This window comes from Neoarius graeffei, chromosome 8 (genome assembly GCF_027579695.1).
Source record: "Neoarius graeffei isolate fNeoGra1 chromosome 8, fNeoGra1.pri, whole genome shotgun sequence".
NCBI classification, from domain to species: Eukaryota; Metazoa; Chordata; class Actinopteri; order Siluriformes; family Ariidae; genus Neoarius; species Neoarius graeffei.
In genome coordinates, this window is record NC_083576.1 from 86,050,017 (window position 1) to 86,077,998 (window position 27,982).

Consider the following 27,982-nt stretch of genomic DNA (forward strand, 5'->3'; position numbering starts at 1 on the left):
ATCCTCCGCCAGCTCGACTGCCTGATCCAGCGACGCCGGGCGGTGGCACTGGACCCACTCCGCGGCTCCTGCTGGTAAGCGGGCGATGAACTGTTCCAGTACCACCTGATCGACGATTCCCTCGGCGTCGCGATCTTCGGCCCTCAGCCACCGCCAGCAGGCGTCCCGGAGCTGCTGGCCGAACACGAAGGGGCTGCCGACTTCCTCCATCCGCAGCGCGCGGAAGCGCTGGCGCTGCTGCTCCGGCGTGCGCCCCACGCGCTGAAGGACAGCCCGGCGAAGGTCGGCGTAGGCCAGCCGGCGATCGGCGGGGAGCTGTAGTGCAGCCAGCTGTGCCTCTCCCGTCAGGAGGGGGAGGAGGCACGCCGCGCGCTGCTCCATCGGCCACCCCGAGGCTTCAGCGACCTGCTCGAATAACGTGAAGAAAGCCTCGGGGTCATCCTGCAGGCCAATCTTAGTTAAGGTGAGGGGAGACGGGCCCGCGGCCGGAGCGCTGGTGGGCCCCGCCGACGCGAGGAGACGCCAGAACGCCTTGCGATCTTCTTGCTGGGCCAGCACCAGGGCATCGAAGCGCCGCTCTTGTTCCTTTCGGAGTGTGACGAGCGCCTGGTGCTGGCTTTGCTGAGCCGTGGCGAGGGCGTGGACCAGGTCGGTGAACGGGGAGGATTCCATGGGGCTGTTGGGTTGGTGCTCCATTTCCCGGGTTTCGGCACCACTGTAGCTTTCCCTAGGTGTGGGTGGAGCACAGAGGACGGCAGGACAGAGATCAGGTTCAACAAACAGTTTTATTGTTCCACTTTTCAGGGAACACAATAGGTTTAACACAGACACACGCACACACACACATCAGGTGTCTGGTTCGGGAGAGATCTCCTCTGCTCTCGCTCTCCCTCCCTAAATAGGGCGCGGTCCCTGGGAAGACACACAAACACAGGTTAATTGCTCTCAGGTGAAGTGAATCTGCCACTTACCTTCCCTGACTCCGCCCTCCTGTCACAGACCGGTGCTTGACCACGCCCCCGCTGCCACATTTACAAATTTCAGCACTTTTGACTGAGTTGATAATGCTGAAAGAGTCCACCAAGCTTCGTAAAACTTTTCGGCAGATGCGGCCTGCTGCACACAGCAAGAACCCATGCTCAGGTACCTCGGCTTCACCTGGTGACCCCACCCCTTCCGATATGGAGGCACTGAAGCTAGAAGTACTAGCATCATTGAGGCTAGACATCATGGCCATTTTTAAGGTTGAACTCCGTGAAGCATTGGGCAATGACCTGACCGCAATAAGAGCTGACCTTCAATCAGTGAAAACGCAACTCGAGATCGACAAGGCTGCTACGAAGGCCGACACTCAAAGGTACTGTGGGGGATATCAAGGTGTCTCTTTCCAGCTGCGTGGATGATGTTGTTCAGGTTAACACTAAACTTGAGAATTTAGCGGCTCAGGTTTCCAAACTGGAAAGTAAATGTGAACTTGAATCTAGGTCTTGTAGGAATAATATAAGGATCATGGGCATCACTGAAGAGATGGTTGTTAACCCCACTGCAGTTGCCGTGCTGCTCAAGGAGGCATTTAAGATGGAAAAAGAACCACTACTTGACCGTGCACACCGAATCACCCAGCCCAAGCCATGACCAGGAGAGAGGCCGCGTCCCATCATCGCCAGGTTCCATTACTACAGCAATTGTGTGGCTGTACTGCGGTGCGCCAGAGAGGCTCAACGGATTTCTGTTGGCAACACGAGGCTCTCCGTGTTCCCTGACCATACTGCTAAGGTAGCCAGGGCCCGTGCAGTGTTCACTGAAGTCCAAAAGCTACTGTGCGGTATGGAGGGGGTCCGTTATGGGTTGTTCTTTCCAGCTCGACTTCGGATCAGCCATAACGTGGTGGTTAAGGACTTTGTTTCAGCAGAGGATGCTATGACCTACGCCAAGAAGCTGAACACTGCCTGACATTTTTACTCTACAAAGTGTAGTACTGTCACGCTGGGCCGCAGGCCTTCAGGCCATTTGTTTACCTGTGAACAGTATTGGCCTGACGTTGTTTGTGTATGAGTATGTTATTAATAGGTCTTCTCCTTTGTACAGTATTTATAAATATTTTGTTTACTTAATATTTTGCACTGATAATATACTATGCCGCAAACCTTAAAAAGTCAGGACTTACTAAGCTGCAATGTTCTGGATGTTTCTACTGTGTATCATATGCTACCTCATATGATATACTGGCATGTTCACTTATTGAAATATGGTACACTATATTGCCAAAAATATTTGCTCACCTGCCTTGACTCACATATGAGCTTAAGTGACATCCCATTCCTAATCCATAGGATTCAATATGACGTCAGTCCACCCTTTGCAGCTAGAACAGCTTCAACTCTTCTGGGAAGGATGTCCACAAGGTTTAGGAGTGTGTTAATGGGAATTTTTGACCATTCTTCCAGAAGCGCATTTGTGAGGTCACACACTGATGTTGGACAAGAAGGCCTGGCTCTCAGTGTCTGCTCTAATTCATCCCAAAGGTGTTCTATCGGGTTGAGGTCAGGACTCTGTGCAGGCCAGTCAAGTTCATCCACACCAGACTCTGTCATCCATGTCTTTATGGACCTTGCTTTGTGCACTGGTGCACAGTCATGTTGGAAGAGGAAGGGGCCAGCTCCAAACTGTAAAAACAGTCTGCATGCCTAGGTGGCCATGGAAGTGATTGGAACACCTGAGTCCGATAATTTGGATGGGTGAGGGTAGCGGTTCTTGCACAAGGGTGGAGCACAGAAGACGGCAGGACAGAGTTCAGGTTGATATAGTGTTTTTATTGCTACACTTTTCAGTCTAACAACTATGAAATGTACAGACACACACACTGGCATCTGGTTCGGGGAAGAGCTGCCTCTGCTCTCGCTCTCCCTCCTTAAGTAGGGCGTGGTCACTGGGAAGACACACAAACACAGGTTAATTGCTCTCAGGTGTAGTGATTCTGCCACGTACCTTCCCTGACTCCGCCCCCCTGTCACAGACCAGCGCTTGACCATGCCCCCGCTGCCACATACCCCCATCACCCGACTCAGGCCGGGCGACTGTCCGGCCTGCAGCCGACTCCCCCCCCCTTGACAGGAGAGGAAGTCCGCCACGACCATCTGTGCCCCTGGCCTGTGGACCACCTTGAAATTAAAGGGTTGGAGTGCCAGATACTAACGGGTGATCCACGCGTTGTCATCCTTCATGCGGTGGAGCCACTGGAGGGGTGCGTGGTCCGAACAGAGGGTGAAAGGGCATCCCAGCAGGTAGTAACGGAGGGCGAGGACCGCCCACTTGATCGCCAAGCACTCTTTCTCGATGGTGCTGTAGCGCCCCTCACACACCGACAGCTTCCTGCTGATGTACAAGACTGGGCGGTCCTCCCCCTCCACCTCCTGGGACAAAACAGCCCCCAGCCCTCTGTCTGACGCATCTGTCTGCAACATAAAGGGGAGAGAGAAGTCAGGGGAGTGTATAAGTGGCCCCACACACAGTGCAGCCTTTACCTCAGAGAAAGCCCGCTGGCATTGCTCCATCCACTGGACCAGATCTGGTGCCCCCTTTTTAGTGAGATCAGTCAGCGGGCTGGTGACGTCTGAATAATTAGGTATAAACCTACGGTAATAGCCAGCCAGCCCCAGGAACTGTCTCACCCCCTTTTTGGTCTTGGGCCTCGGGCAGGCCGCAATTGCTGCCATCTTATTAATTTGGGGACGCACCTGCCCGTTGCCCAAGTGGAAGCCCAGATACCGTACTTCCAATCGCACACTTCTTTGGGTTGGCTGTGAGCCCTGCTCGCCTCAGCGACCTAAGGACGGCCCTCAGATGTTCGAGGTGCCTCAGCCAGTCATTACTATAGACGATGATGTCATCGAGGTAAGTGGCCGCATAAGTGGCGTGGGGGCGGAGGACCCTGTCCATCAGCCACTGAAACGTAGCAGGCGCCCCAAACAGCCCAAAAGGAAGTGTGACGAATTGGTGCAATCCAAACGGTGTGGAAAAAGCCGTTTTTTCTCGGGATAGTGGAGTCAAGGGGATCTGCCAGTATCCCTTTGTCAAATCCAGTGTCGAATAAAAGCGAGCCGTGCCTAGTCGATCGAGCAACTCATCAATCCGAGGCATTGGTTACGCGTCAAATTTAGACACGCATTGACTTTTCTATAGTCCACACAGAACCAGACTGACCCATCAGCCTTGGGTACCAAGACCACTGGGCTGCTCCAGTCACTGTGGGACTCCACAACAATGCCCATTTCGAGCATGGCCTCGAGTTCTCCCTGAACCACCTTTTTTTTGTGTGTGTTTGGGTAGCCTGTAAGGGCGGCTACGCACTACCACCCCCGGGGGCGTCTCTATGTGGTGCTCTATGAGGTCAGTGCGCCTGGGCAGGGGCGAGAACACATCCGAAAACTCGGTCTGCAACTGGGTGACCTCCGCGAGTTGGGTCGGGGAGAGGTGGTCTCCACAGGGGACTGGAGGGATACATGACGCTATGCCCCTTTTTGAACCTCCAGCCCCAGCTCTGCCTTCTTCGGAACCACCGACACCAATGCCATGGGGACCTCCTCATTCCAGAGTTTAAGCAGATTGAGGTGGTAAATCTGTAGCGCCCCACCCCTGTCCATTCGCCTCACCTCGTAGTCGACGTCCCCGACTCGCCGTGTGACCTCAAAGGGTCCTTGCCACTTGGCGACCAATTTGGAGCTCGATGTGGGCAACAGTACGAGTACTTTATCTCCTGGTGCAAACTCTCTAAGGCGCGTACCCTTGTTGTACAGGCGGGTTTGCCGTTCTTGGGCCTGCCGCAAATTCTCCTGGGTTAGGTGGGTGAGGGTGTGGAGTTTTGCGCGCAGGTCCATAATGTATTGAATTTCATTTTTGCTTTGTGAAGGTCCCTCCTCCCAATTTTCCCGCAGCACATCTAGGATGCTGCGCGGCTTACGCCCATATAATAATTAAAATGGGGAGAACCCTGTGGAGGTTTGGGGGACCTCTCGCACTGAAAACAGCAAGGGCTCGAGCCACTTATCCCAATTACATAGTCCTCACTTACGAATTTTTTAATTATTCTTGAGGGTGCGGTTGAACCGTTCAACTAAACCATCCATTTGTGGGTGATACACGCTGGTGCGGATCGGCTTAATCCCCAATAACCCATACAGTTCGCGCAGTGTCCGTGACATAAACGTGGTGCCTTGGTCAGTCAGAATCTCTTTCGGGATTCCAACTCAGGAGATAACGCGGAAGAGCGCCTCTGCAATACTGCGTGCTGAGATATTGCGCAGAGGCACTGCTTCCGGGTATCGCGTTGCATAGTCCACCAGAACTAATATAAAGCGGTACCCTCGTGCTGACCGATCTAATGGCCCGACGAGATCCATCCCAACTCTTTCGAATGGGGTCTCGATTAATGGTAGAGGGCGCAAAGGCGCTTTTGGAATGGCCGCTGGATTTACTAACTGGCATTCACGGCACGCTGTACACCACCTACGAATGTCGCCATGAATCCCCAGCCAATAGAATCGGGCCATTATTCGGGCTAATGTCTTATCCTGCCCTAAGTGTCCAGCCATGGGATTAAAGTGAGCCGCCTGGAATACCAATTCCCAGCAGCTCTTTGGAATTAAAAGCTGTGTGACTTGCTCTTTCGTCTGAGTGTCCTGTGTCACTTGGTATAATCTATCCTTCATAATAGAAAAATAGAGGAAGGACGCGGTGCTGTTCAGCGGGAGCGTTTGACCATCAATTACTCTCACTTGGTCAAACGCATGCCGCAGAGTCTCGTCCTGCGACTTTTCTAATGGGAAATCCGCAAGGGATTCCCCGAGAGAGAGAGGAGGAGCCTGTGGCTCCTCACTCCGATGCGGAGATGACATAGACGGCTCTGTGACAGCTGCTCCCGCCAAGGCGACACCGGGACCTCCCCCTGCTGATGTATGGCAGGACCCACTCATTATTAAATGGCTCATCAACTCCCCAAATCCCGGCCAATCAGTCCCCAAAATGATCGAGTGGGTGAGGCAAGGATTAACCGCCGCCTTTACTATAAATTTTTCCCCTCGGAAGAAAATGTGGACCGACACCAAAGGGTAGCTGTGAACATCCCCGTGCACACACAACACCTTCACCCCCTGTAATCCTCCCAATGCCTCATTTTGCACCAGGCTTTGGTGAATTGAGGTTTGATTACAACCGGAATCCACCAATGCCTGATATGTATTCCCTTGAATACTCACCGGTATGTGATACGCTCCGGCCCGATCGAGGGCGGCTTCTGGCACATCAGGGATCCGAACCACCGCGCCCACCTCCATTTCCGTGTACTGCTGTTGGAGGTGGCCCGGCTCCCCGCAGCGCCAGCAAACCGGCCCGGGCTTCCTCTCTGCACCGGTGTTCTGGGGCTCACTCACCTGAGGGGGGGGGAGAGACAGACACAGAAGGGAGAAACGGGAGGGCACCACGGGTGCGGCGGGCCAGCTGGGCTGGTGCCGGCCCCTGCCTCCGCGGTGGGGGAATGGGACGAGGACGGGACACAGGAGGAGGGGGAGAGAGAGAAGAGGAGAGAAGAGAAGAGACTGTCTGCTGTCCTGCCACTGGAACAGCTGCCAAATGGTCCTCCACCAGCTCGATGGCCTGATCCAGTGACGCCAGGCGGTGGCACTGGACCCACTCCGCGGTTCCTGTTGGCAAGCGCACGATGAACTGCTCCAGCACCACCTGGTCGACCATCCCCTCGGCATCACAGTTGTCGGCCCTCAGCCACTGCCAGCAGGCGTCCCGGAGTTGCTGGCCAAACGCGAACGGCCGGACGACTTCCTCCAAGCGCAAAGCGTGGAAGCGCTGGCGCTGCTGTTCGGGGGTGCGCCCCACACGCTGGAGGACGGCCCGGCGAAGGTCCGTGTAGGCCAGCCAGTGGTCGACGGGGAGCTGTAGCGCGGCCAGCTGCACCTCTCCCGTTAGCAGGGGGAGGAGGCGCGCCGCGCGCTGATCCATCGGACACCCCGAGGTCTCCACGACTTGCTCAAAGAGCGTGATGAAAGCCTCGGGGTCATCCTGTGGGCCCATCTTTGTCAGGGTGAGGGGGGACGGGCCCGTGGTGGGAGCGTCGGTAAACCCTGCCGACGCGAGGAGGTGCCGGAATGCCTGTCGATCCTCTTGCTGGGCCAACACCAGGGCCTCGAATCGCTGCTCCTGCTCCTTACGGAGCGTGACTAGCGCCTGGTGCTGGCTTTGCTGGGCCGTGGCGAGGGCGTGGACCAGGTCGGTGAATGGGGAAGACTCCATGGGGCGGTTCAGCATCTGTGCTCCAGATCCCGGGTTTCGGCACCACTGTAGCGGTTCTTGCACAAGGGTGGAGCACAGAAGACAGCAGGACAGAGTTCAGGTTGATATAGCATTTTTATTGCTACACTTTTCAGCCTAACAACTATGAAATGTACAGACACACACACACTGGTGTCTGGTTCAGGGAAGATCTTCCTCTGCTCTCGATCTCCCTCCTTAAGTAGGGCGCGGCCACTGGGAAGACACACAAACACAGGTTAATTGCTCTCAGGTGTAGTGATTTTGCCACTTACCTTCCCTGACTCCGCCCCCCCGTCACAGACCAGCACTTGACCACGCCCCCGCTGCCACAGTGAGCAAATACTTTTGGCAATATAGTGTACTTTAGTATTTGGTCAGTGTTGGCCACTGTTATTTTTATTTGGCTTTTCATTTTTACTTTTAGTCTGCGGGAGGCCGTTTGTTGAGGTTTAGCTCAGGTTTTCTCCGAGTTGTTGTCATGGTTCTGTGGCAACAATGGTCTTTTTGCCTTTTTCACTGTGTTCTCCCTTTTAGAGCCACAATTTTTCCTTGTTGTGTGTTTGTGTATATGTGTCGGGTGGGGGGTTGGGATGGGAGTTTAGTCCACTTTGGATCTTTTAAATTGTTTCTGGGGATCCCTTATTTCTTTACACACAAATGTGTTCAGCTAGCTTGAACTCCAGCACTTCTGACATGGGTAAGCCAATTCGTTTTCTTACTTGGAACGTATGTGGTTTGGGCAGTTCTACTAAAAGGTCTATGGTCTTTAGTCAACTTAAATGGTTTAATTCTGACATTATTTTTTGCAGAAGACCCATCTTAGACATAAAGATCATTACAGGCTCCAGTCTCCCTGGATAGGGCAGATGTACCACTCTGATTTCAACTCTAAAGCTAGAGGGGTTGCTATTATGTTCAATAAACATCTTCGATTTCAGTCTACAGACATCATTGCTGATAAGGATGGCAGATATATTATAGTTGCAGGTACACTAATGCAAACAAAAGTGGTGATGGTTAATGTTTATGCACCAAACTTTGATGATGTTAATTTCTCTAATAGATTACTTAGCAATATACCCCATTTGAACACCCACATGTTGATTCTTGGAGGTGACCTGAATTGCATGTTTGACCCTGTACTGGATCGCTCTACTCCCCGCTCTATACCCCTTTCGGCCATGGCTAGGTCTTTTCTGATTTTATGACTCAAAGTGGCTTGGTTGACCCTTGGAGAGTCCACAATCCCCTAGCAAAGACATTTTCTTTCTTTTCCCCAGTACATCAGTCGTATTCGAGAATAGACCACTTTTTTGTAGATAATTGACTTAATTCATGTGTTGTTTCCTCTGATTACTCAAGTATTCTAATATCTGATCATGCGCCTTTGTATCTAGACATCCAGTTCTCCATGCTTAAACCTATACCTCCCCTCTGGAGGTTTAACTCTCTATTACTTGCAGATAATTCATTTTGTGAGTTTATTACCAAATCTATTGATGACTTCCTGTCCTTTAATCAAAATGAATCCACATCTTATTCATTACTTTGGGAGTCTCTAAAAGCCTTTCTTAGGGGGCAGATTATATCTTTTTCTTCTTATTCTAACAAGAAACGGAATGCTAGACTTATAGAGTTAGTCTCTGCTATTGATGACCTTGATCGGGAATGTGCAAAGGAAAAGGAATTGGACACTTCTCTTTCCCTTGAGGAATTAAAATCGTCAATTGAAGCAATGCAATCTAATAAGGCCCCTGGTCCGGATGGACTCCTTATCGAGTTCTTTATGTGATGCAAAGGCTACACCTGCAAGATGGCACCAGTGTGTCTGTCAGCCTGCCGTCTGCTCCGTGAGCTCTTACCTGTCCAATTGTTGTTTTGTCTGTACCTGCTCCTCTCCCTGCTGCACTGGAAATACTCCACTGCTTTTCAGATTTACGATCGCCAGACACTGCTACATATTAAGGACTCCCTAGAACTTTTCACCAGTAGTAGTCCTACTGCTCACAATTGGCATCATCATACGTTTGCTCACCTTCCCACAGAGTGCATTCACTGGCTTACCTGTTGCACTGTCCACCGCAAGAGGCGTCGCAAGCCCCAGGGCAAACACGGAGGTTTTCGGGTGAAGATCAGGAGCTGGGCAAGTTCTGCCCTCTCACAACCAGGGCACACGGGGTGGGATGATCTCTTCCTGACCTGGCGTTCGTGGGACCAGAATTACTCTTGTCATGTCTCCATTGCTCCACTGACAGCCCAGTTCGATCGAGGCCACGTTCTATGCTCGACAGCTCTGCTCGATCGAGGCCACGCATCCGCGGTAGTGGGGTAAATCCCCGGAACATTCGTAAGTTGGAATACTCTCATTGTCTTCAGGATGTGGCTCATTCTGTGGCTAGGATGGTGCTAGTCAACAGCAGGTTGGTGGTGAACAAAACTTTTATACTGAATGACTTTTTCTCCCATCATGATCTGGACTTACTGTTCCTAACTGAGACCTGGATCACTGCTGGAGTTGGTGAGTCTTCTGCCTTTGGTGAACTGTGCCCTATAAACTGTTCCTTTATTAGTACTCCAAGGCACATTGGAAGAGGAGGCAGAGTAGCTCTTGTTTACAAAAATGTCTTCAAAATACAGTCGCTTCCTGTAGAGACATTTTCTACTTTTGAACTTCAGTGCATAACAGTGGAATCTAAAACCAACCCGTTGGTGTGTGTATTGATATACAGACCCCCAAAGCCAGATAAAGATTTTATTGCTGAATTTTCAGGCTTTCTTTCTTATTATGTGTCAGTGCATGACCGGTTATTAATATTGGGTGATTTTAATATTCATGTTTGCTGCCCAGACAAACCCTTAGTAAGGGAATTCTGTGATGTATTGGACTCTTTTGGCTTCACTCAACACATAGATCAACCCACCCATACACTGGGTCACACCCTTGACCTCATTTTGTCATATGGTTTCACTGTAGATAACATTATTATTGAGGAGGCTACTTTCTCTGACCACACACCTATCCTATTCAACACAATCCTTCCCAATCCTGTGCAGACTGTCAGAGCTCTTGGTTGCTACTCTAGACACATAAACTCACTCACTACAGCTCAGTTCTCAGACTGTTTTCTCAGTAAGGCTGTTGCTACTACTTTGTCTACAGCTGCATCTGCCTCATCTTGCCCAGATGAACTGATTGCTTTATTCCATTCCTCCTGCACATCTATTCTCAATTTAGTGGCTCCTCTCAGTTACAGACGACCACATTTCAAATCTCAGGTCAGATTAGATGAAGCTACCCGCTCTCTTAGGCAGGCCTGCCGGAGAGCTGAAAGAAAATGGAGGAAAGATGGTCTCACTATCTCCTTCGAAATTTTTTAAATCTTCACTAAAATCCTTTCAGGCAGCTGCCAAAGCTGCCAGAGCTAAGTATTTCTCTGATATTATTAATCAGCATTCCAACAGACCTAAAATTCTGTTTAACACTATAAACTCAACCATAAACCCAGCACTCTCACCAGCTCCTATCACCAATACTGATGCTTGTGAGAAATTCTTGGAATTTTTCATTGACAAGATTGAGAAAATCAGAGCTCAGTTCCCCCTCCCACCGCCAACCCCTCTTTATGTCTCCCCTGGCCCTATACCTAGTTTCAGTCAGTTCCATAATATTCCCCTTGCAGATTTAAAGGACCTAGTCCTACGCATGAAACCAACCTCCTCTCCTGGTGATGCTGTCCCCTCTCATATTATTAAAGAAGCTTTTGATGTAGTTGGTCCCTCCATACAGGTAATTATTAATTTGTGTCTGTCATCTGGTGTTGTTCCTGCGTGTTCTAAGCATGCGGTTGTCCAACCCCTGCTTAAAAAGCATAATCTGGATGGTAAATGCTTGAGTAATTATTGCCCTATCTCTAAGCTTCCTTTCATTTCCAAGGTGCTGGAGAAAGTCGTGCTGTCTCAGCTGCTTCCCTTCCTGTCTGAGCACAACATTCTAGAGCTGTTCCAGTCAGGTTTTAGAGCACTCCACAGTACTGAAACGGCTCAGCTCAAAGTGACTAACGATCTACTGCTCACTCTAGACTCAGGTGAGAATGCAATCTTGGTCCTATTGGACCTTAGTGTGCCCTTTGATACTGTGGACCATGACATCCTCCTTTCTCATCTTGAGGAGGGGGTAGGCATTAATGGGACAGCACTGCATTGGTTCAGATCCTATTTAAAACACAGAACCTTCTTTGTATCTCTCGGTCATTTCTCCTCTTCCTCAGCCCCAGTCTCTTATGGGGTCCCACAGGGCTCTATTTTGGGTCCAGTACTCTTCTGTTTGTATATGCTCCCCCTAGGTAACATTATTAGAAAGTATGATATCTCCTTTCACTTCTATGCAGATGATACACAACTGTACCTCCCTTTTAAATCTAGGGATTCCATACAGCCACTATTGGATTGTCTTGAGGACATTAAGTGCTGGATGACCAACAACTTCCTCCAGCTAAATAACGACAAAACTGAGGTTATCATTTTTGGTCCTCCCAAATCTAGATCCTCAGCGGCTGACAAGCTTGCTCATCTCTCTCCATACTGTACGTTAAGTAATATGCTAAAAACCTAGGTGTCACTCTTGATTCAGAACTCTGCTTTAAAAAGCAGATTAGTACTGTTATTAAGAATAGCTTCTTCCAGCTGAGAATGATTTCCCATCTCAAACCTTCTTTATCCTTTGAAGACCTAGTAAAAGTCATCTATGCTTTCATTACATCCTGGCTAGATTACTGCAATTCCCTCTATCTTGGTCTCCCCCAGTCTCAATTAATGCGTTTACAGTTGGTGCAAAATGCAGCTGCTAGACTGCTGACAGGTACCAAGAAGAGAGAGCACATTACCCCTGTCCTGGCTTCTTTACACTGGGTCCCCATTCGTTTTAGGATCCAATTTAAAGTCCTACTAATAGTCTACAAGGCGCTGCATGGTCAAGCCCCCACTTACATCTCAGATCTTCAGAAACCACCCCCTGCACCTAGGTCCCTCAGATCTGCTGATAAAGGTCTCCTCCATGTGGGCCAGACTCACCTCAAACAAAAAGGTGAGAGAGCATTTGCAGTAGCAGCTCCAAGTCTGTGGAACTGTTTGCCCCCAGACATTAGATTCGGCCCCTCTATTTCCTCTTTTAAATCCAGTCTCAAAACTCACCTCTACTCACTGGCTTTTGCAACCTCTTACCATAGCTGCCCATTCCCTAGTTCTTTTTATAGTGGGTGTTATTCAATGTTGTTGTTCATTTGTTGTTTGTGTAATTCTGACCTCTTTGTCTATCTGTCAATCTCTGTGTTTGTAATGTGTACTTTTTTGCAGCTATTAATGCATTTTTTCTTTTGTGTTGTGTTTATGTTTGTGCATTTTACCTCTGATTTCTTAGCTACCCTATGTACAGCATTTTGGTCAGTGAAAACTATTTTAAACGTGCTTTATAAATTAAATTTACTTACTTACTTACTTACTTACTTACTTACTTAAAGAAATTTATCGATAAATTGTCCCCTTTACTTTTGTCAATGTTTAATGAATCTTTTGAAAATGGCTCGTTACCACCTACTTTGATCCAAGCTTTGATTTTTCTTCTTTTAAAAAGTGAGAAGGACCCCACTTTGTGTAGCTCTTATAGACCCCTGTCCTTACTCAATGCTGATGTGAAGATTTTTGTGAAGGCTGTTGCCAGTTGTTTAGAGAAGATTTTGCCTAATATTATCTCTGAGGATCAAACAGGTTTTATCAAAGGTCACCATATATTTTTTAATACTCATACTCTTTTTGATATCATTTATTCCAAGCCCTCTGACAGCCTACCTGAAATTGTGGTCTCTATGGATGCTGAAAAGGCATTTGACAGGGTGGAGTGGGGGTACCTGTTTGCAGTTCTGGAAAAATTCGGTTTTGGCGATAAATTTATTAGATGAGTGAGATTATTGTACACCTCACCACAAGCCAGTGTCCATACTAATGATGTTCGCTCAGATTATTTCATGTTGGAATGTGGGACACGCCAGGGGTGCCCTCTATCTCCATCTCTCTTTGCTTTGGTGATTGAACCTTTGGCTATCTCAATACATTCCTCCACATCACTAAGGGCTGTTATCCATAATGGTGTTGAATATCATCTGTCTCTGTATGTGGACGATTTGTTGATGTATGTTACAGATCCTGTATCTTGCCTTCCAAATGTCCTATCCATCTTAGATAAGTTTAGCTCATTCTCAGGTTACAAGGTAAATCTTAATAAAAGTGAATGTTTCCCTATTAATGCAGTTGGTTTGCTTCTCCAACAAGCCGATTTGCCTTTTAAAATCAGTCCTTCTGGATTTAAGTATCTTGGTGTCTATGTGACTCACACTTTTTCTGGACTCTTTTCTGCTAACTTCACCCCACTTGTAGCTCAAGTTAAATCTGATCTTCAGAGATGGAATAATTTGGCTCTCTCTTTGGTAGGAAAGATTAATGTTGTGAAAATGAACATTCTCCCAAAATTTCTTTATCTGTTTCAATCAATTCCTTTATTTTTACCTAAATATTTCTTTGACTCTTTAGATAAGGTAATTGGCTCCTTTATTTGGGGTGTGCGATCTCCAAGGGTCCGTAGATCATTATTACAGAAATGCAAGTTTAGTGGGGGTCTTGCCATGCCAAATTTTCTATTTTACTATTGGGCAACCCATATTCATAAAATACTCTGTTGGATTTATTTTCCTAATTTAACTTGGTGCAAACTAGAAGCTCAATTTTGCTCTAATTCATCCTCTATATCTGCTCTTATATACAGTGGGGCAAAAAAGTATTTAGTCAGCCACCAATTGTGCAAGTTCTCCCACTTAAAAAGATGAGAGAGGCCTGTAATTTTCATCATAGGTACACTTCAACTATGAGAGACAGAATGGGGGGAAAGAATCCAGGAAATCACATTGTAGGATTTTTAATGAATTAATTGGTAAATTCCTCGGTAAAATAAGTATTTGGTCACCTACAAACAAGCAAGATTTCTGGCTCTCACAGACCTGTAACTTCTTCTTTAAGAGGCTCCTCTGTCCTCCACTCGTTACCTGTATTAATGGCACCTGTTTGAACTCATTATCAGTACAAAAGACACCTGTCTACAACCTCAAACAGTCACACTCCAAACTCCACTAACTCCAAACTCCACTAACTAAACTCCACAAACTCCACAAGACCAAAGAGCTGTCAAAGGACACCAGAAACAAAATTGTAGACCTGCACCAGGCTGGGAAGACTGAATCTGCAATAGGTAAGCAGCTTGGTGTGAAGAAATCAACTGTGGGAGCAATTATTAGAAAATGGAAGACATACAAGACCACTGATAATCTCCCTCGATCTGGGGCTCCACGCAAGATCTCACCCTGTGGCAGAGATGGGACCAAGTCACACATGTGCAAGTCTCAAGTAAGTCTCAAGTCTTAACCTTCAAGTCCCAAGTAAGTCCCAAGTCTTTTTTGTCTTGGGCAAGTCAAGTCAAGTCAAGTCACAGGCTATGTCAAGTCAAGTCAAGTCCTATAATAAGTCAAGTCAAGTCCAAGTCAAGTCACCTTAGGCGTATTGGCGTAATTTTAGCAGCAGAATATGAATTTAATACATTGAAAAGGCAATACATAAGTAAATGTCAGTAAACATCCCTGGCACATGTGCCCAACCTGTTAAATATTTGCATTTTAAATACTCATGTTCTGTAAAATACATCATGGAATAAAACAAAACAGTAATAATGTCACAAAGTTATTTATTGATGGCAAAATTGATTGCAAGATTGAAAGCCAACTAAGTTTCTCACATTGTCATCAGCCAACAAGAAAAATAAACAGACAAAGTGTTATAAAAACATATTACAATAGGAGTCATTTTGAAGGAGTAATGTATTTTGAACTTCTTGGCTTGCTATGATAAAGTCAGAGGTATCGATGCCAGGTACATAGTGTAAACACGCTACCATGTATTCCTATTCACAACTTAAGCCTAGTTGATTGACCTTCCTGTTTTGTTTTTCTTTTTTTTACTGCTTTAACTTGTTATAAGTATTATGTTTCATAGTTCACTCTCGCCTGCACAACAGATTCCATGATGCCTTGCATCACAAATTGCAGGTCTACACACTGCTGCCTCATTCATTAATTTTTATATTTTATTTATTTCTGATCAGTGATGGGAATAACAGCAGCCGCTACTAACACCTTTACTTGATCCAGTAACAGGCCATCTAATTAATTATTAGGGATGCACCGAAATGAAATTTTGGGGCCGAAGTCGAACACCGTGTCTAATGCCGTACACACTATGTTTACTGTAATTGTACACCCTGAAGTTTAAGAACAGCAAAGGAAGATGAAAAATTCAGGGAGCTGTCTGTCTCATTTTTCACAATAAAATAAAACTAAACAATATATAAATAAATACATATAAATAGTAAATGCAAAAATTAATGAAAAAAAGCACCCCATTATGGTAGCCTACTCATGCAAAGAATTGGCATTCTGTTATGTGCATAGTTAAAAGAGGGTAGGACGACGCCTTGGGTTAACAGGGGCATGAGCTCCTCCAATCTCTAATCACGTCAGATGAGATGATTATTATTAATAAGATACACGTGGAGAAACCTGAAGTGACTTTGATGTACGTTTGCGCCAGTAAAAAAAAAAACCCCAAAGGATAGAGAAATGTGTCAGACATAATTTAGGTCTCAAAAAGAAGACCTGTTCGCCCGTGCAAAAGTGACATCATCTTACCCCATATGACAAGCTCCAGAGGTGTGTGCAAAAGCGCTCTCTTGCTCTCTCCCTCTCCGAGGCTGCCTCAGCCTGTGCGAAGTGTAGACATACGACTTTGGCGCAGGAGTCTTGGTTCCCGCTATAATAGATTGTTACGAAAATAAATGTTAAATGAAATATGCATCCCGCGCGTTCCTTTCCACAGGAACTTTGCTCACAACGTTTCAGTCGTGGCTAACGCACTGTCCTCCTTACCACAAGTGCAACGTTTCGGGAACAATACGGAAAGGACAGTGCACGGGATTCATCTTTCCTTGAACAATTACCCAGAGACTTTTTAAATTACCTCACTGGGAAATATCCAGTGCACCTGTTCAGTTACAGAGTTGTGCTCTCTAAATTGTAGTCATTCAAACCATTGTTTTGGCAGCCTGGTAGCCTGATATACTAAATGTAAATTCATGGTTTGGATGACTGCACAATTTATTTTCGTAACACTGTGTTACAGCGGGAACCGAGACTCCCGCGCACAGTCAGCCTATTTTGCAGAGTTTAGTATCGCTGCTAGCCTGTATTCAAACAGCGAGTGGCATGCCGGTGAATCCAAATCGTGGCGCTTTTTTCAATAGTGCATGATAGGCAGTGGGACGGAGTTTTCTTTTCTTTTTTGATCGGGTAGTGTGACGAAAAAATGTGCAGGTTGCTGCACTGCTATTTCAAACGGCTATGATAAACTCCCCTGCCTCTATGCCCTATGGACAGTCTGGCTAATGTACACGAACACACTTACATGAATTTGTACTGCTCATGAACGTGTACATGTTCACAAGCTGACCATTAGCTTAACCCTGAAACAGAACAACAGGGTAGGAAGCTGCTTATGTTATTCAGCATCACGACTGCAAAGTGCACAATCAACGTACTACTACTGATATACAGTATCATTAAACTTGACGTAACTACATTGCTTACCAGCATTTATATAAGAATTTCACAATAATAAACTGAATCCCTAGCTACATCTGCAATGGCTAAAATCCTCCTACCGCTCACTCTCGTGGCTAACATTGGCTAACGAGGAGTTTAGCTGCTATCACCAAATAACAACGCATTAATAAACTTACTGGGCAGAATGGATCTTCAAATGCCGGACGAAATTGGAGGTCGTGGTCTGGCTGTCAGAAATCGTCATGTTGCAAATCTTGCACTGCGCCGTTCGTCGTTTACCTTCTAGGCAGTAGCCCTTGAAGCCGAAAGTGATTACTCTTGGGATGGCTGACATGATGATATGATGTGAAATCTGTGAACACATCATGGCGTGGGGCGTGGTATATAGCCCACACAGACAGCGTGCCTGATGGACAGGGCGGTGACAATGCAACAGCAGTGCAATCAAAATTATTGAAGTATGTGCATATTACATTTTATTTTCACAATAAAAACACGATGGAAATAACACTCAAGTCACTCAAGTCATCGTGTGTCAAGGCAAGTCAAGTCCCGAGTCTTAAACTTCCAAGTCCGAGTCAAGTCTCAAGTATTTTCATGTTTTGTCAAGTCAAGTCACAAGTCATGAAAACAGTGACTCGAGTCGACTCGAGTCCAAGTCTCAAGTCCCCACCTCTGCCCTGTGGGGTCAAAATGATCACAAGAATGGTGAGCAAAAATCCCAGAACCACACGGGGGGACCTAGTGAATGACCTGCAGAGAGCTGGGACCAAAGTAACAAAGGCTACCATCAGTAACACACTACACCGCCAGGGACTCAAATCCTACAGTGCCAGACGTGTCCCCCTGCTTAAGCCAGTACATGTCCAGGCCCATTTGAAGTTTGCTAGAGAGCATTTGGATGATCCAGAAGAGGATTGGGAGAATGTCATATGGTCAGATGAAACCAAAATAGAACTTTTTGGTAAAAACTCAACTTGTCGTGTTTGGAGGAGAAAGAATGCTGAGTTGCATCCAAAGAACACCATACCTACTGTGAAGCATGGGGGTGGAAACATCATGCTTTGGGGCTGTTTTTCTGCAAAGGGACCAGGACGACTGATCCGTGTAAAGGAAAGAATGAATGGGGCCATGTATCGTGAGATTTTGAGTGAAAACCTCCTTCCATCAGCAAGGGCATTGAAGATGAAATGTGGCTGGGTCTTTCAGCATGACAATGATCCCAAACACACCGCCTGGGCAACGAAGGAGTGGCTTCGTAAGAAGCATTTCAAGGTCCTGGAGTGGCCTAGCCAGTCTCCAGATCTCAACCCCATAGAAAATCTTTGGAGGGAGTTGAAAGTCCGTGTTGCCCAGCAACAGCCCCAAAACATCACTGCCCTAGAGGAGATCTGCATGGAGGAATGGGCCAAAATACCAGCAACAGTGTGTGAAAACCTTGTGAAGACTTACAGAAAACGTTTGACCTCTGTCATTGCCAACAAGGGGTATATAACAAAGTATTGAGATGAACTTTTGTTATTGACCAAATACTTATTTTCCACCATAATTTGCAAATAATTCTTTAAAAATCAGACAAGGTGATTTTCTGGATTTTTTTTCTCATTTTGTCTCTCATAGTTGAGGTATACCTATGATGAAAATTACAGGCCTCTCTCATCTTTTTAAGTGGGAGAACTTGCACAATTGGTGACTGACTAAATACTTTTTTGCCCCACTGTATTCTTCTCTTCCAGTTAAGATTTCAATGCATATTAAAAACCCTGTTGTGCTCAATACTTTTAAGATCTGGTTTCAATTTCGGAAATATTTTAAATTTTCTGCTGCATCTCCTCTGGGTCCACTATGTAATAATCACTTGTTTTCCCCCTCATGTATAGATTCTGCTTTTTCAGTATGGCATAAAAAAGGTATCCATTGCTTTTGGGATATGTATTCTGATGGTATTTTCCATAGCTTTCCCAGTTTGTCATCATTGTATGGATTACCTGCAAACCACCTGTTTTGGTATTTTCAAAATAGACATTTTGTCTCTAAATGTTTCTTTTCTTTCCCCTCTCTACCCCCCCAGCAATCTTGGGAAGACTTGCTTACTCTCAAGACGCCGAGTAGGGGGGTTATTTCAGTGTTATATAACTGTATACTGGGCCTCAGTGATCACTCCAACTTGAAAATTAAGGCTGCATGAGAGGAGGGGATAGGTCTTCAAATCATTGATGACTGGTGGAATGGAGTGGTTAGCAGGTTGGGCACTGTCTCATCCTGTGCAAGTTTGGCACTTATTCAGTTTAAAGTGATACACAGGGTGCATTTTTCTAAATTGAGGTTATCTCACATTTTCCCTGAGGTACAGGACAAGTGTGACCGTTGTTCAAATTTACAGTGTCATCTGAGTCATATGTTTTTCTTTTGCCCTCGCCTACACAATTATTGGTCCAGTTATTTCAATATAATATCCACCATAATGGGAATTGACATACAACCCTGTCTTTTTATTGCCATTTTTGGAACTCCTGCTGAGCCAAGGCTATTCAATTCTGTTCAACGAGAAATTATTAATTTCACCTCTTTGATAGCCAAATGCCGCCGCCTCCTCCTCCAGTGGAAGTCTTCTAACACCCCCCCCCCCCCCCCCGTGTCTCAGTGGCTTACGGACGCCATGTTCTTTCTCAAACTTGAGAAAATTAAATACACAATGAGAGGGTGTACCCATACAGTAAGTTCTTTTCCAAGTGGCAATCCTTTATTTCGTATTTTAAGAGGTTGTGGGTCCTGCTAGATTAGATGCTGGTTTGTTAAATATCCATGTTTGTGATTTCTGCCTCAGCCAGAGTGGGATGTGTGAATGTTGGGATTAATTTGTTAATTTTGTTTTATTAATTTTATTTTTGTGGCTGTTGTTGTTAATGTTTCCTTTATCTACCGTAGTTGTCTGTCTGTTCTTTAAAAAAAGAGAAGTATTTGGTAAGTCTGTACTGCAGTTTCATCATCATTCTTATTTTTGACAAAAATATTTTGAAAAAAAACTGATTTACAGTACTTCTGCACTTACGTCCGCCTCCCTTGCATACCTGACATTATCCATTTATAGCTACATTTAAATACATTATGGAAGGTCTATGAAACAAGTTATTTTTTGTTATCTTGTATATTATAGCAGCTATAAACAACTGTTCCTTTACCAGCCTGATTTTTCTGTCTCTTGCAGTTACTAAGAGGAAAAATGCAGCATTTGTCTGTCCTGTGATTGAAATCCTAAAGTTACAGCTTTACCTCTGACTGTTACAAAACACAGACATTGGAGACTCCTTACATAAATGTTTAATAAACATTTCCTTACAGAAAAGTTTACCATATCAACAATTACGCAACTCAATTTTAATCTATGTAGTATGTTCATAGCATGCATTTTGTTAATCAATTCAACTTTAAACAACATTTAGCAGATTGGCACTACTCATACATTATTGTTTGCCAGTTTGTAACGTGTTTAATCTTGTCAAAGTGATACACATGACACATTCACATGATTCCAAAACCCAAAAGAAAAAAAAAAGATATATAATCATGAGAAAAAATAACTGGAACTGTAATGATAAACATTCTCTTGTTATGCTCATGGCATCAAAGAATTACTCAGGTCCATATCATTAACTGTCACAGGTAGAATATTCGCCACAGGCACAGTAAGGAGATAAATAAAGTCATAATTTACTTTTCAGCAGTTCTCATCTCATTATCTCTAGCCGCTTTATCCTGTTCTACAGGGTCGCAGGCAAGCTGAAGCCTATCCCAGCTGACTATGGGCGAAAGGCGGGGTACACCCTGGACAAGTCGCCAGGTCATCACAGGGCTGACACATAGACAACCATTCACACCTACGCTCAATTTAGAGTCACCAGTTAACCTAACCTGCATGTCTTTGGACTGTGGGGGAAACCGGAGCACCCGGAGGAAACCCACGCAGACACGGGGAGAACATGCAAACTCCGCACAGAAAGGCCCTCGCCGGTCACGGAGCTCGAACCTGGACCTTCTTGCTGTGAGGCAACAGCGCTAACCACTACACCACCGTGCCACCCCCTTTCAGCAGTTTCCGTGGAAAAATGTTTCAAGGCTTATTCAACAGTCAACTAATTTGGCCACATGGATTTACAAGCAAAGCTCCAGGTTGAATTAAAAAGGAAAATTTTTCAAGACTGACATTGCTATTGAAAATCAGTGTGTGTGGGTGTGTGTGGGTGTTTATATACTGCTGAGGACACTATCTGCAGATGTCCCCACAAGGATAGTAAAATCTGACAATTCCAACCTTGTGGGGACATTTGGATGATCCCCATAAGGAAATTCTTATTATTGTGTGTGTGTGTGTGGGGGGGGGGTTTCTACAAAAGTAAAAATAAATAAATAATTTTAAAAAAGATCCACAAAGTTTCCTTTTCATGACTGAGGTCAAGGTTAGGTTTAGGTTTAGATGCAGGCACAGCATTAATTAACTGCATTAATAATTATGTCAGTGGAAGGTCCCCACAAGGATAGTGAGACGTGTGTGTGTGTGTGTGTGTGTGTTAGAGACTCCTTAAAATTTCTTTCAAAGTTCAAAGACAATAGACAATACCCAAAATTGTTGAAAGAATGACGTCATATTTTTTATCCACTTACAGTTACATTTAATGTTGTGGGACATCTGGAAAGCAAGTTATACATTATAGCAGCTAGAAACAGTTGTTCCCTCACCAGCCTCTTTTTCTCTCTCTTTTCTCTCTCTCTATCTTTCTTCCTCTCTCTCGACAGCTTGAGAATAAGACAGCTAGTCATTTTACAAAGTACTGTAACCACAAAACTTAAACTCCTCTGTCCAGAGTCTGAAAACGTAAACTTTTACTGAACTGATTCAAATCAAATTTAATTTGAATCATATCTGTGCTGAACCAAATCTGGTCTGATTTTTCCAAAAGCATTGCCACACAAAGATCATTGTTAAATAGTAGAGTGAGCAGCTCTCTGAATGCTCTCTCTCCCAGTTAAGATGCTCTTAGTGTTAAGAAGCTTTGGGGAAACCTACCCCTGATCAGATCAGTAGTGAATTGAAATCACGGGCGCAGATAGAGGGGGGGACGGGGGGGATTCGTCCCACCCAGATTTAAATTCACCTCGTTCGGCCCCCCCACACACACACACTTATAGGGAGGAAAAAACATCTATGCTGTCTTTCTTTGCATAAGGCAAACCTCACGGAAAAATCAAAAGACTAATTACCATTTGGTTTATTGAGGTGCACAGCAGTACATACATAGTTGCAACTGCGCAGACTGCACAGGTTGCGAGCTCGAGCTTGGTTGCTATGGTTACCCATAACAAGTTTGACAGGCATATCAGGGACAGCTCCTCCTAGTTCAGGACCCCAACACGGCATGATGAAGGGTGCCAAAAGGCAGAAAATGATTGCATCGTTTTTTTTTTTTAAAAAAACGACTGTAAGTAAACTGTGCCTTACTTTATCATATCACCTTGCAATTTTTTGATAGTCTGTTCAAAGTAATGTCGTAGTGAAAGTAAAATTGTACGGAGTAGAGATGCCTTTCTGGTAGCCTCCTTCTTTCGGTGGCAGCCTGTAGATACAGTGCTCAGAAGGCAGTTTTAATGTTTAATCTGGCGTTCCCTGCCATAATTTCATCGAGCATATTGTTTCATAAGGAAACTTTGCGAAGAGTTGTTGACTAACTGCCGCTGACACAACACACAGGCATAGTTAGAAAGTCAGGATGCACTGGTTTACACTTTACACACACACACGTAGCCCAGCCTCTCGCTATGTTTAACAGTTGGAACTTAGCGGTTTTAAAACTAGTTTTGCAATTTCTGTGCGTGATGATAATGTGTAAACTTTGGATTTCCATAGGCTATGTTAAAATGTTATCATTGTCCTGGCCTGCAGGTAGTTCCTGGTGATGGCAGTGAGGGAGGTGAAATAACATGTATACACACTACCGTTCAAAAGTTTGGGGTCACCCAGACAATTTTGTGTTTTCCATGAAAAGTCACACTTTTATTTACCACCATAAGTTGTAAAATGAATAGAAAATATAGTCAAGACATTTTTCTGGCCATTTTGAGCATTTAATCGACCCCACAAATGTGATGCTCCAGAAACTCAATCTGCTCAAAGGAAGGTCAGTTTTATAGCTTCTCTAAAGAGCTCAACTGTTTTCAGCTGTGCTAACATGATTGTACAAGGGTTTTCTAATCATCCATTAGCCTTCTGAGGCAATGAGCAAACACATTGTACCATTAGAACACTGGAGTGAGAGTTGCTGGAAATGGGCCTCTATACACCTATGGAGATATTGCACCAAAAACCAGACATTTGCAGCTAGAATAGTCATTTACCACATTAGCAATGTATAGAGTGGATTTCTGATTAGTTTAAAGTGATCTTCATTGAAAAGAACAGTGCTTTTCTTTCAAAAATAAGGACATTTCAAAGTGACCCCAAACTTTTGAACGGTTGTGTGTGTGTGTGTATATATATATATATATATATATATATATATATATATATATACACACACACACAAAATATATATTTATATATACACAAAATGGAATCATTTGCTGACAGCTCAGTCCCCCCCAGTTCAAAAATCCTATCTGCGCCCCTGATTGAAATAGATTGATTTCTTGCATTCTTTTTGTGGCTTACATAGACACCCTGTGTTTTACCCTGGAATTTTTATCCTGAAAGAGTGAGATTCATGCCGAGAGATGCAGGAAGGCAGTGAAATGATCGACTCAGACAGTGTTGATTCATTTTCTATAACAGCAACTCAGACAGTAGTTATGAGTGTAACATAAATCACAGGTTTTTACATACTGTATGCTATTGTTTCTATAGTAACAGCTTGTTAACATAATCTAAACCTCAAAACAATCAAATATATATTTTTTAGATGTTGATTTACAAAGAAAACTTCTTAATTGTTGATGTGGTGAAGTTTTCTGTCAGGAGATGTTTATTTACCAATGACTACTTCCTATTATAGATCATGTTCTAAATAGTCATTCTGTCACCAGGATTTTCTTTTCAATCTCGCTTGAAGTTAATGAGACAAAAAAAAAAAAAGCATCTTGTCAGGTTCAAACCCAGACCTTCTTGCTGTGAGGCAACAGCACGAACCACTACACCACCATGCTGCTCTATTATTATTACAGTTGCAGTTAAAGGAATTCCGAAAGTGCAGTGTGTCTTATTCACACCCTTTCTATTGTTATTTAGTAATGCACAAATGGACAAATTTGACTCTGTCCATGACACCATGCTAACCCTAGCTCTTAAAGATTAAATTTTGCTTTGCTACACCCAAGAGTATGCACCAAACCATTAAGCAGAGTTTGACTGATGAGCTATTGTGATTAATGGTACCAGGTTGGAAGCAGACTGGTCCTGCAGACAGCTGGCCTCCTCATGGTCCTCCTGGAACTCTTTGGGAAGTTAAGCACTGTGTTCATCACCATCCTGGAGCTGGTGATTGGAGGCATGTTCCTGGTTATGTTCGGGATGGTGGCTGCTGTGGGAATATCAAACCTGCAGGTAAATGGAGGTGTTCACATCACACAGTGACTGATACATTAAATACATTCACTTGAGAGAATGGAGAAAGATCTGATGGCTGTATTGTGATGCAGAACTAAAGAGTGCTGTAAAAATAGCTGAAATACAGTATATAGCACTGGGTTGTCAGGTGTTGTTGTTTTTTTTGTTTTGTTTACTCTTTGGCAATTCATTAGCTTTGAAAAATATTTTAACACTCACTAAATTCATTCTCATCTCATTATCTCTAGCCGCTTTATCCTTCTACAGGGTCGCAGGCAAGCTGGAGCCTATCCCAGCTGACTATGGGCGAGAGGCGGGGTACACCCTGGACAAGTCGCCAGGTCATCACAGGGCTGACACATAGACACAGACAACCATTCACACTCACGGTCAATTTAGAGTCACCAGTTAACCTAACCTGCATGTCTTTGGACTGTGGGGGAAACCGGAGCACCCGGAGGAAACCCACGCGGACAGAACATGCAAACTCCACACAGAAAGGCCCTCGCCGGCCCCGGGGCTCGAACCCAGGACCTTCTTGCTGTGAGGCGACAGCGCTAACCACTACACCACCGTGCCGCCCCTCACTAAATTGTTACCTCACATTTGAAAACCTCGCAGATTCAAAGGGATTAAGCTGAGATACACGCAGCAGAACAGGTTTGTGACAAATAATAATTATTAAGCAATATTTTATCTCTGTGGTGTCAGTCATGCTAGATCAAAAGAATGATGGCATTGAAGATTTCCCTTTCCCACCATGGTATATTTATCAGTGTTGTTTTTCTCACAGTGTTGTTTGTCAGTATGTTGAAATGTTATTCATGAGTAATTTCACTAAAAGTGAGTGTAGGTTTGCAATATGAAGACAAAGTACAGTGTCCATCCATCCATTATCTGTAACCACTTATCCTGTGCAGGGTCGCAGGCAAGCTGGAGCCTATCCCAGTTGACTATGGGTGAGAGGCAGGGTATACCCTGGACAAGTCGCTAGGTCATCGCAGGACTGACACATAGAGACAAGCAACCATTCACACTCACAGTCAATTCAGAGCCACCAATTAACCTAACCTGCATGTCTTTGGACTGTGGGGGAAACCGGAGTACCCCCACATAGACAAAGGGAGAACATGAAATCAAATTTCGTATTGATTATAAAATACTACTATTGACCTTTAAAGCACTGAATGGTCTCGCACCATTAGCATTACAGTGGGTGGAAGACATGAGACCAACATGTGTCGCTCTGATACGTTCTAACAGGAATGCCATGGCATGGTGGCATCTTGGAAGCAAGATGGCCGACACTGAGGCAAGATGGCCAAGACTGAGGTTACCTGTGTTCCTGAGCTTACCCGTATAGCTCATTTGAGACGTCAACCACCCTGCCGCAGCCACCACCAGCGATCATAATAAGGTTTGTGAATCGAAAACACAAAGCTGAGTTATTGAAGCAGCGCAGCAAGCTGAAAGGGACAGGTGTTTAGCTGAATGAGCACCTCATGATAAAAAATGCTGACAGCGAGAGAAGCCCGCAGACTCAAGAAAGACAAAAAGATCAAGGCAACATGGACAAGGAATTGTAAAGTGTTCATATGACTCAATAGAGCATCACCGGAGGAAGAGAAGGTGCTTGTCATAAGAGAAATTAATGAATTGGAGTAGTATGAGGAACTATGAAGGACTGCCTGTCGGCCACTGCAGTAGACCTACTGTGGGGAACATCAAATGGATTATAATATTTTGTTGTAGGCCTACGGACTGTGTCTTTGGCAGTGACTGGACTTTATGGACCATCACCACTGAACAGTCAACAGTAGCTGGATGCGGAGTGAGCCCAGCCCTGCGCTACAGACGACTGACTGACAGATGGCTTGCTCAGAGGGATCTGGGTCTGTTCGGTCAGCAGTGTGGTTTTTCCAAGCACCACGTCAAGCCGAGACTGACCAATGACCTGCTCTCCAGGTATAGATCTTCTTTTTCTCTATGTCTTCCAGTGACTTACTCCCCATAAACATCGGGGCGATCGCCCCTACTGACTCTGATTTATTAGCATTCACTCCCTTTGAGCTCAATACGGACAATGACGGAATCTATGAAACTTTCTTTAATCCTGATGTGATTTATATTGACACAAACTCTGCTAAACTGTCATGTAATTATTTCACTGAAAATCAGTTTAATAATTTGCTTCATGCGGCTGCATGTCGAGATGCTTTTTTTACTTTCCACCTGAATGTACACAGTTTGTCTAAAAACTATGATTGTTTGAAAACTTATTTATCAACTCTGATACACTCCTTTTCAGTTATAGCTTTTTCAGAAACATGGTTAAACAACGATATTCTCAGTCTTTATCCTTTTTTGAAATATAATGCCATTCATTCTTGCAGAAACAACAAAACAGGAGGAGTTTCATTGTATGTGTCGGATAACTATAATTTCATCAGTAGAAAGGATCTGTGTGCTGATTTTGACATGACGCTTGTAGAGTCTGTATTTATCGACATTCCATCCTGTCCATCCCTCAGTAGAAAAGGCATTATAGTTGGATGTATTTATAGGCCACCCGACTCTGATATAAATACGTTTATTGATGCATTATATTCTACTTTAGAAATCATTAACAAGGAACATAAATTGTGTGTATTACTTGGTGATTTCAACATTAATTTGCTCAAAGATGATCTGACATCAACAAAAGACTTTCTGAATACTCTTTATTCTGTAAATTTCTATCCCTTAATAACAAAGCCATCTCAAATTACTAGATCATCAGCTTCATTAATCAATAACATCCTATTCAAGTCCCTAGACTTTGAAATCACTTCGGGTCTATTGATGTGTGATGTCTCAGATCATCTTCCGGTTTTCCAGATTTTACATGCTACTGACTATCCAAACTTTAAATGCACTAATTCTGCTTATGGACAAATGAAATATCACAAATTCACTAGAAATAATTTAGTATCTTTTAAAACAGCCAGCAGTTACGTCTCCTGGGATGAGGTTCTCGGGTTACAAGATGTTGATGAAGCCTATAACTCATTTCTTTTTTTTAAAGATATTTTTTGGGCTTTTTTCACCTTTATTGGATAGGACAGTGTAGAGACAGGAAATGAGTGGGAGAGAAAGACAGGGAGGGATCGGGAAATGACCTCGGGTCGGAATCGAACCTGGGTCCCCGGATTTATGGTATGGCGCCTTACCCACCTGAGCCACAATGCCCCCGTATCACTCATTTCTAGTACAGTTTAATTCTGCTTTAGACTCATCTTTTCCCTTGATCAACTCAAAATACAATATTAATTCTTCTAAGGGGAAACCTTGGATTTCAGATGAACTGAAGAAA

At 44.7% G+C, this 27,982-nt stretch overlaps 1 protein-coding gene across 1 annotated transcript in view; it reads left to right on the top strand.

The window, feature by feature from the left end:
• The window catches only part of si:dkey-106n21.1 (solute carrier family 23 member 1), a 146,145-nt gene that overhangs the window by 88,087 nt on the left and 30,076 nt on the right, over positions 1-27,982 (top strand). Inside the window, exon 8 of the mRNA XM_060926757.1 lies at positions 24,463-24,627. Within this exon, the coding sequence (XP_060782740.1) occupies positions 24,463-24,627 (165 nt within the window). The remainder of the gene's footprint in view (positions 1-24,462; positions 24,628-27,982) is intronic.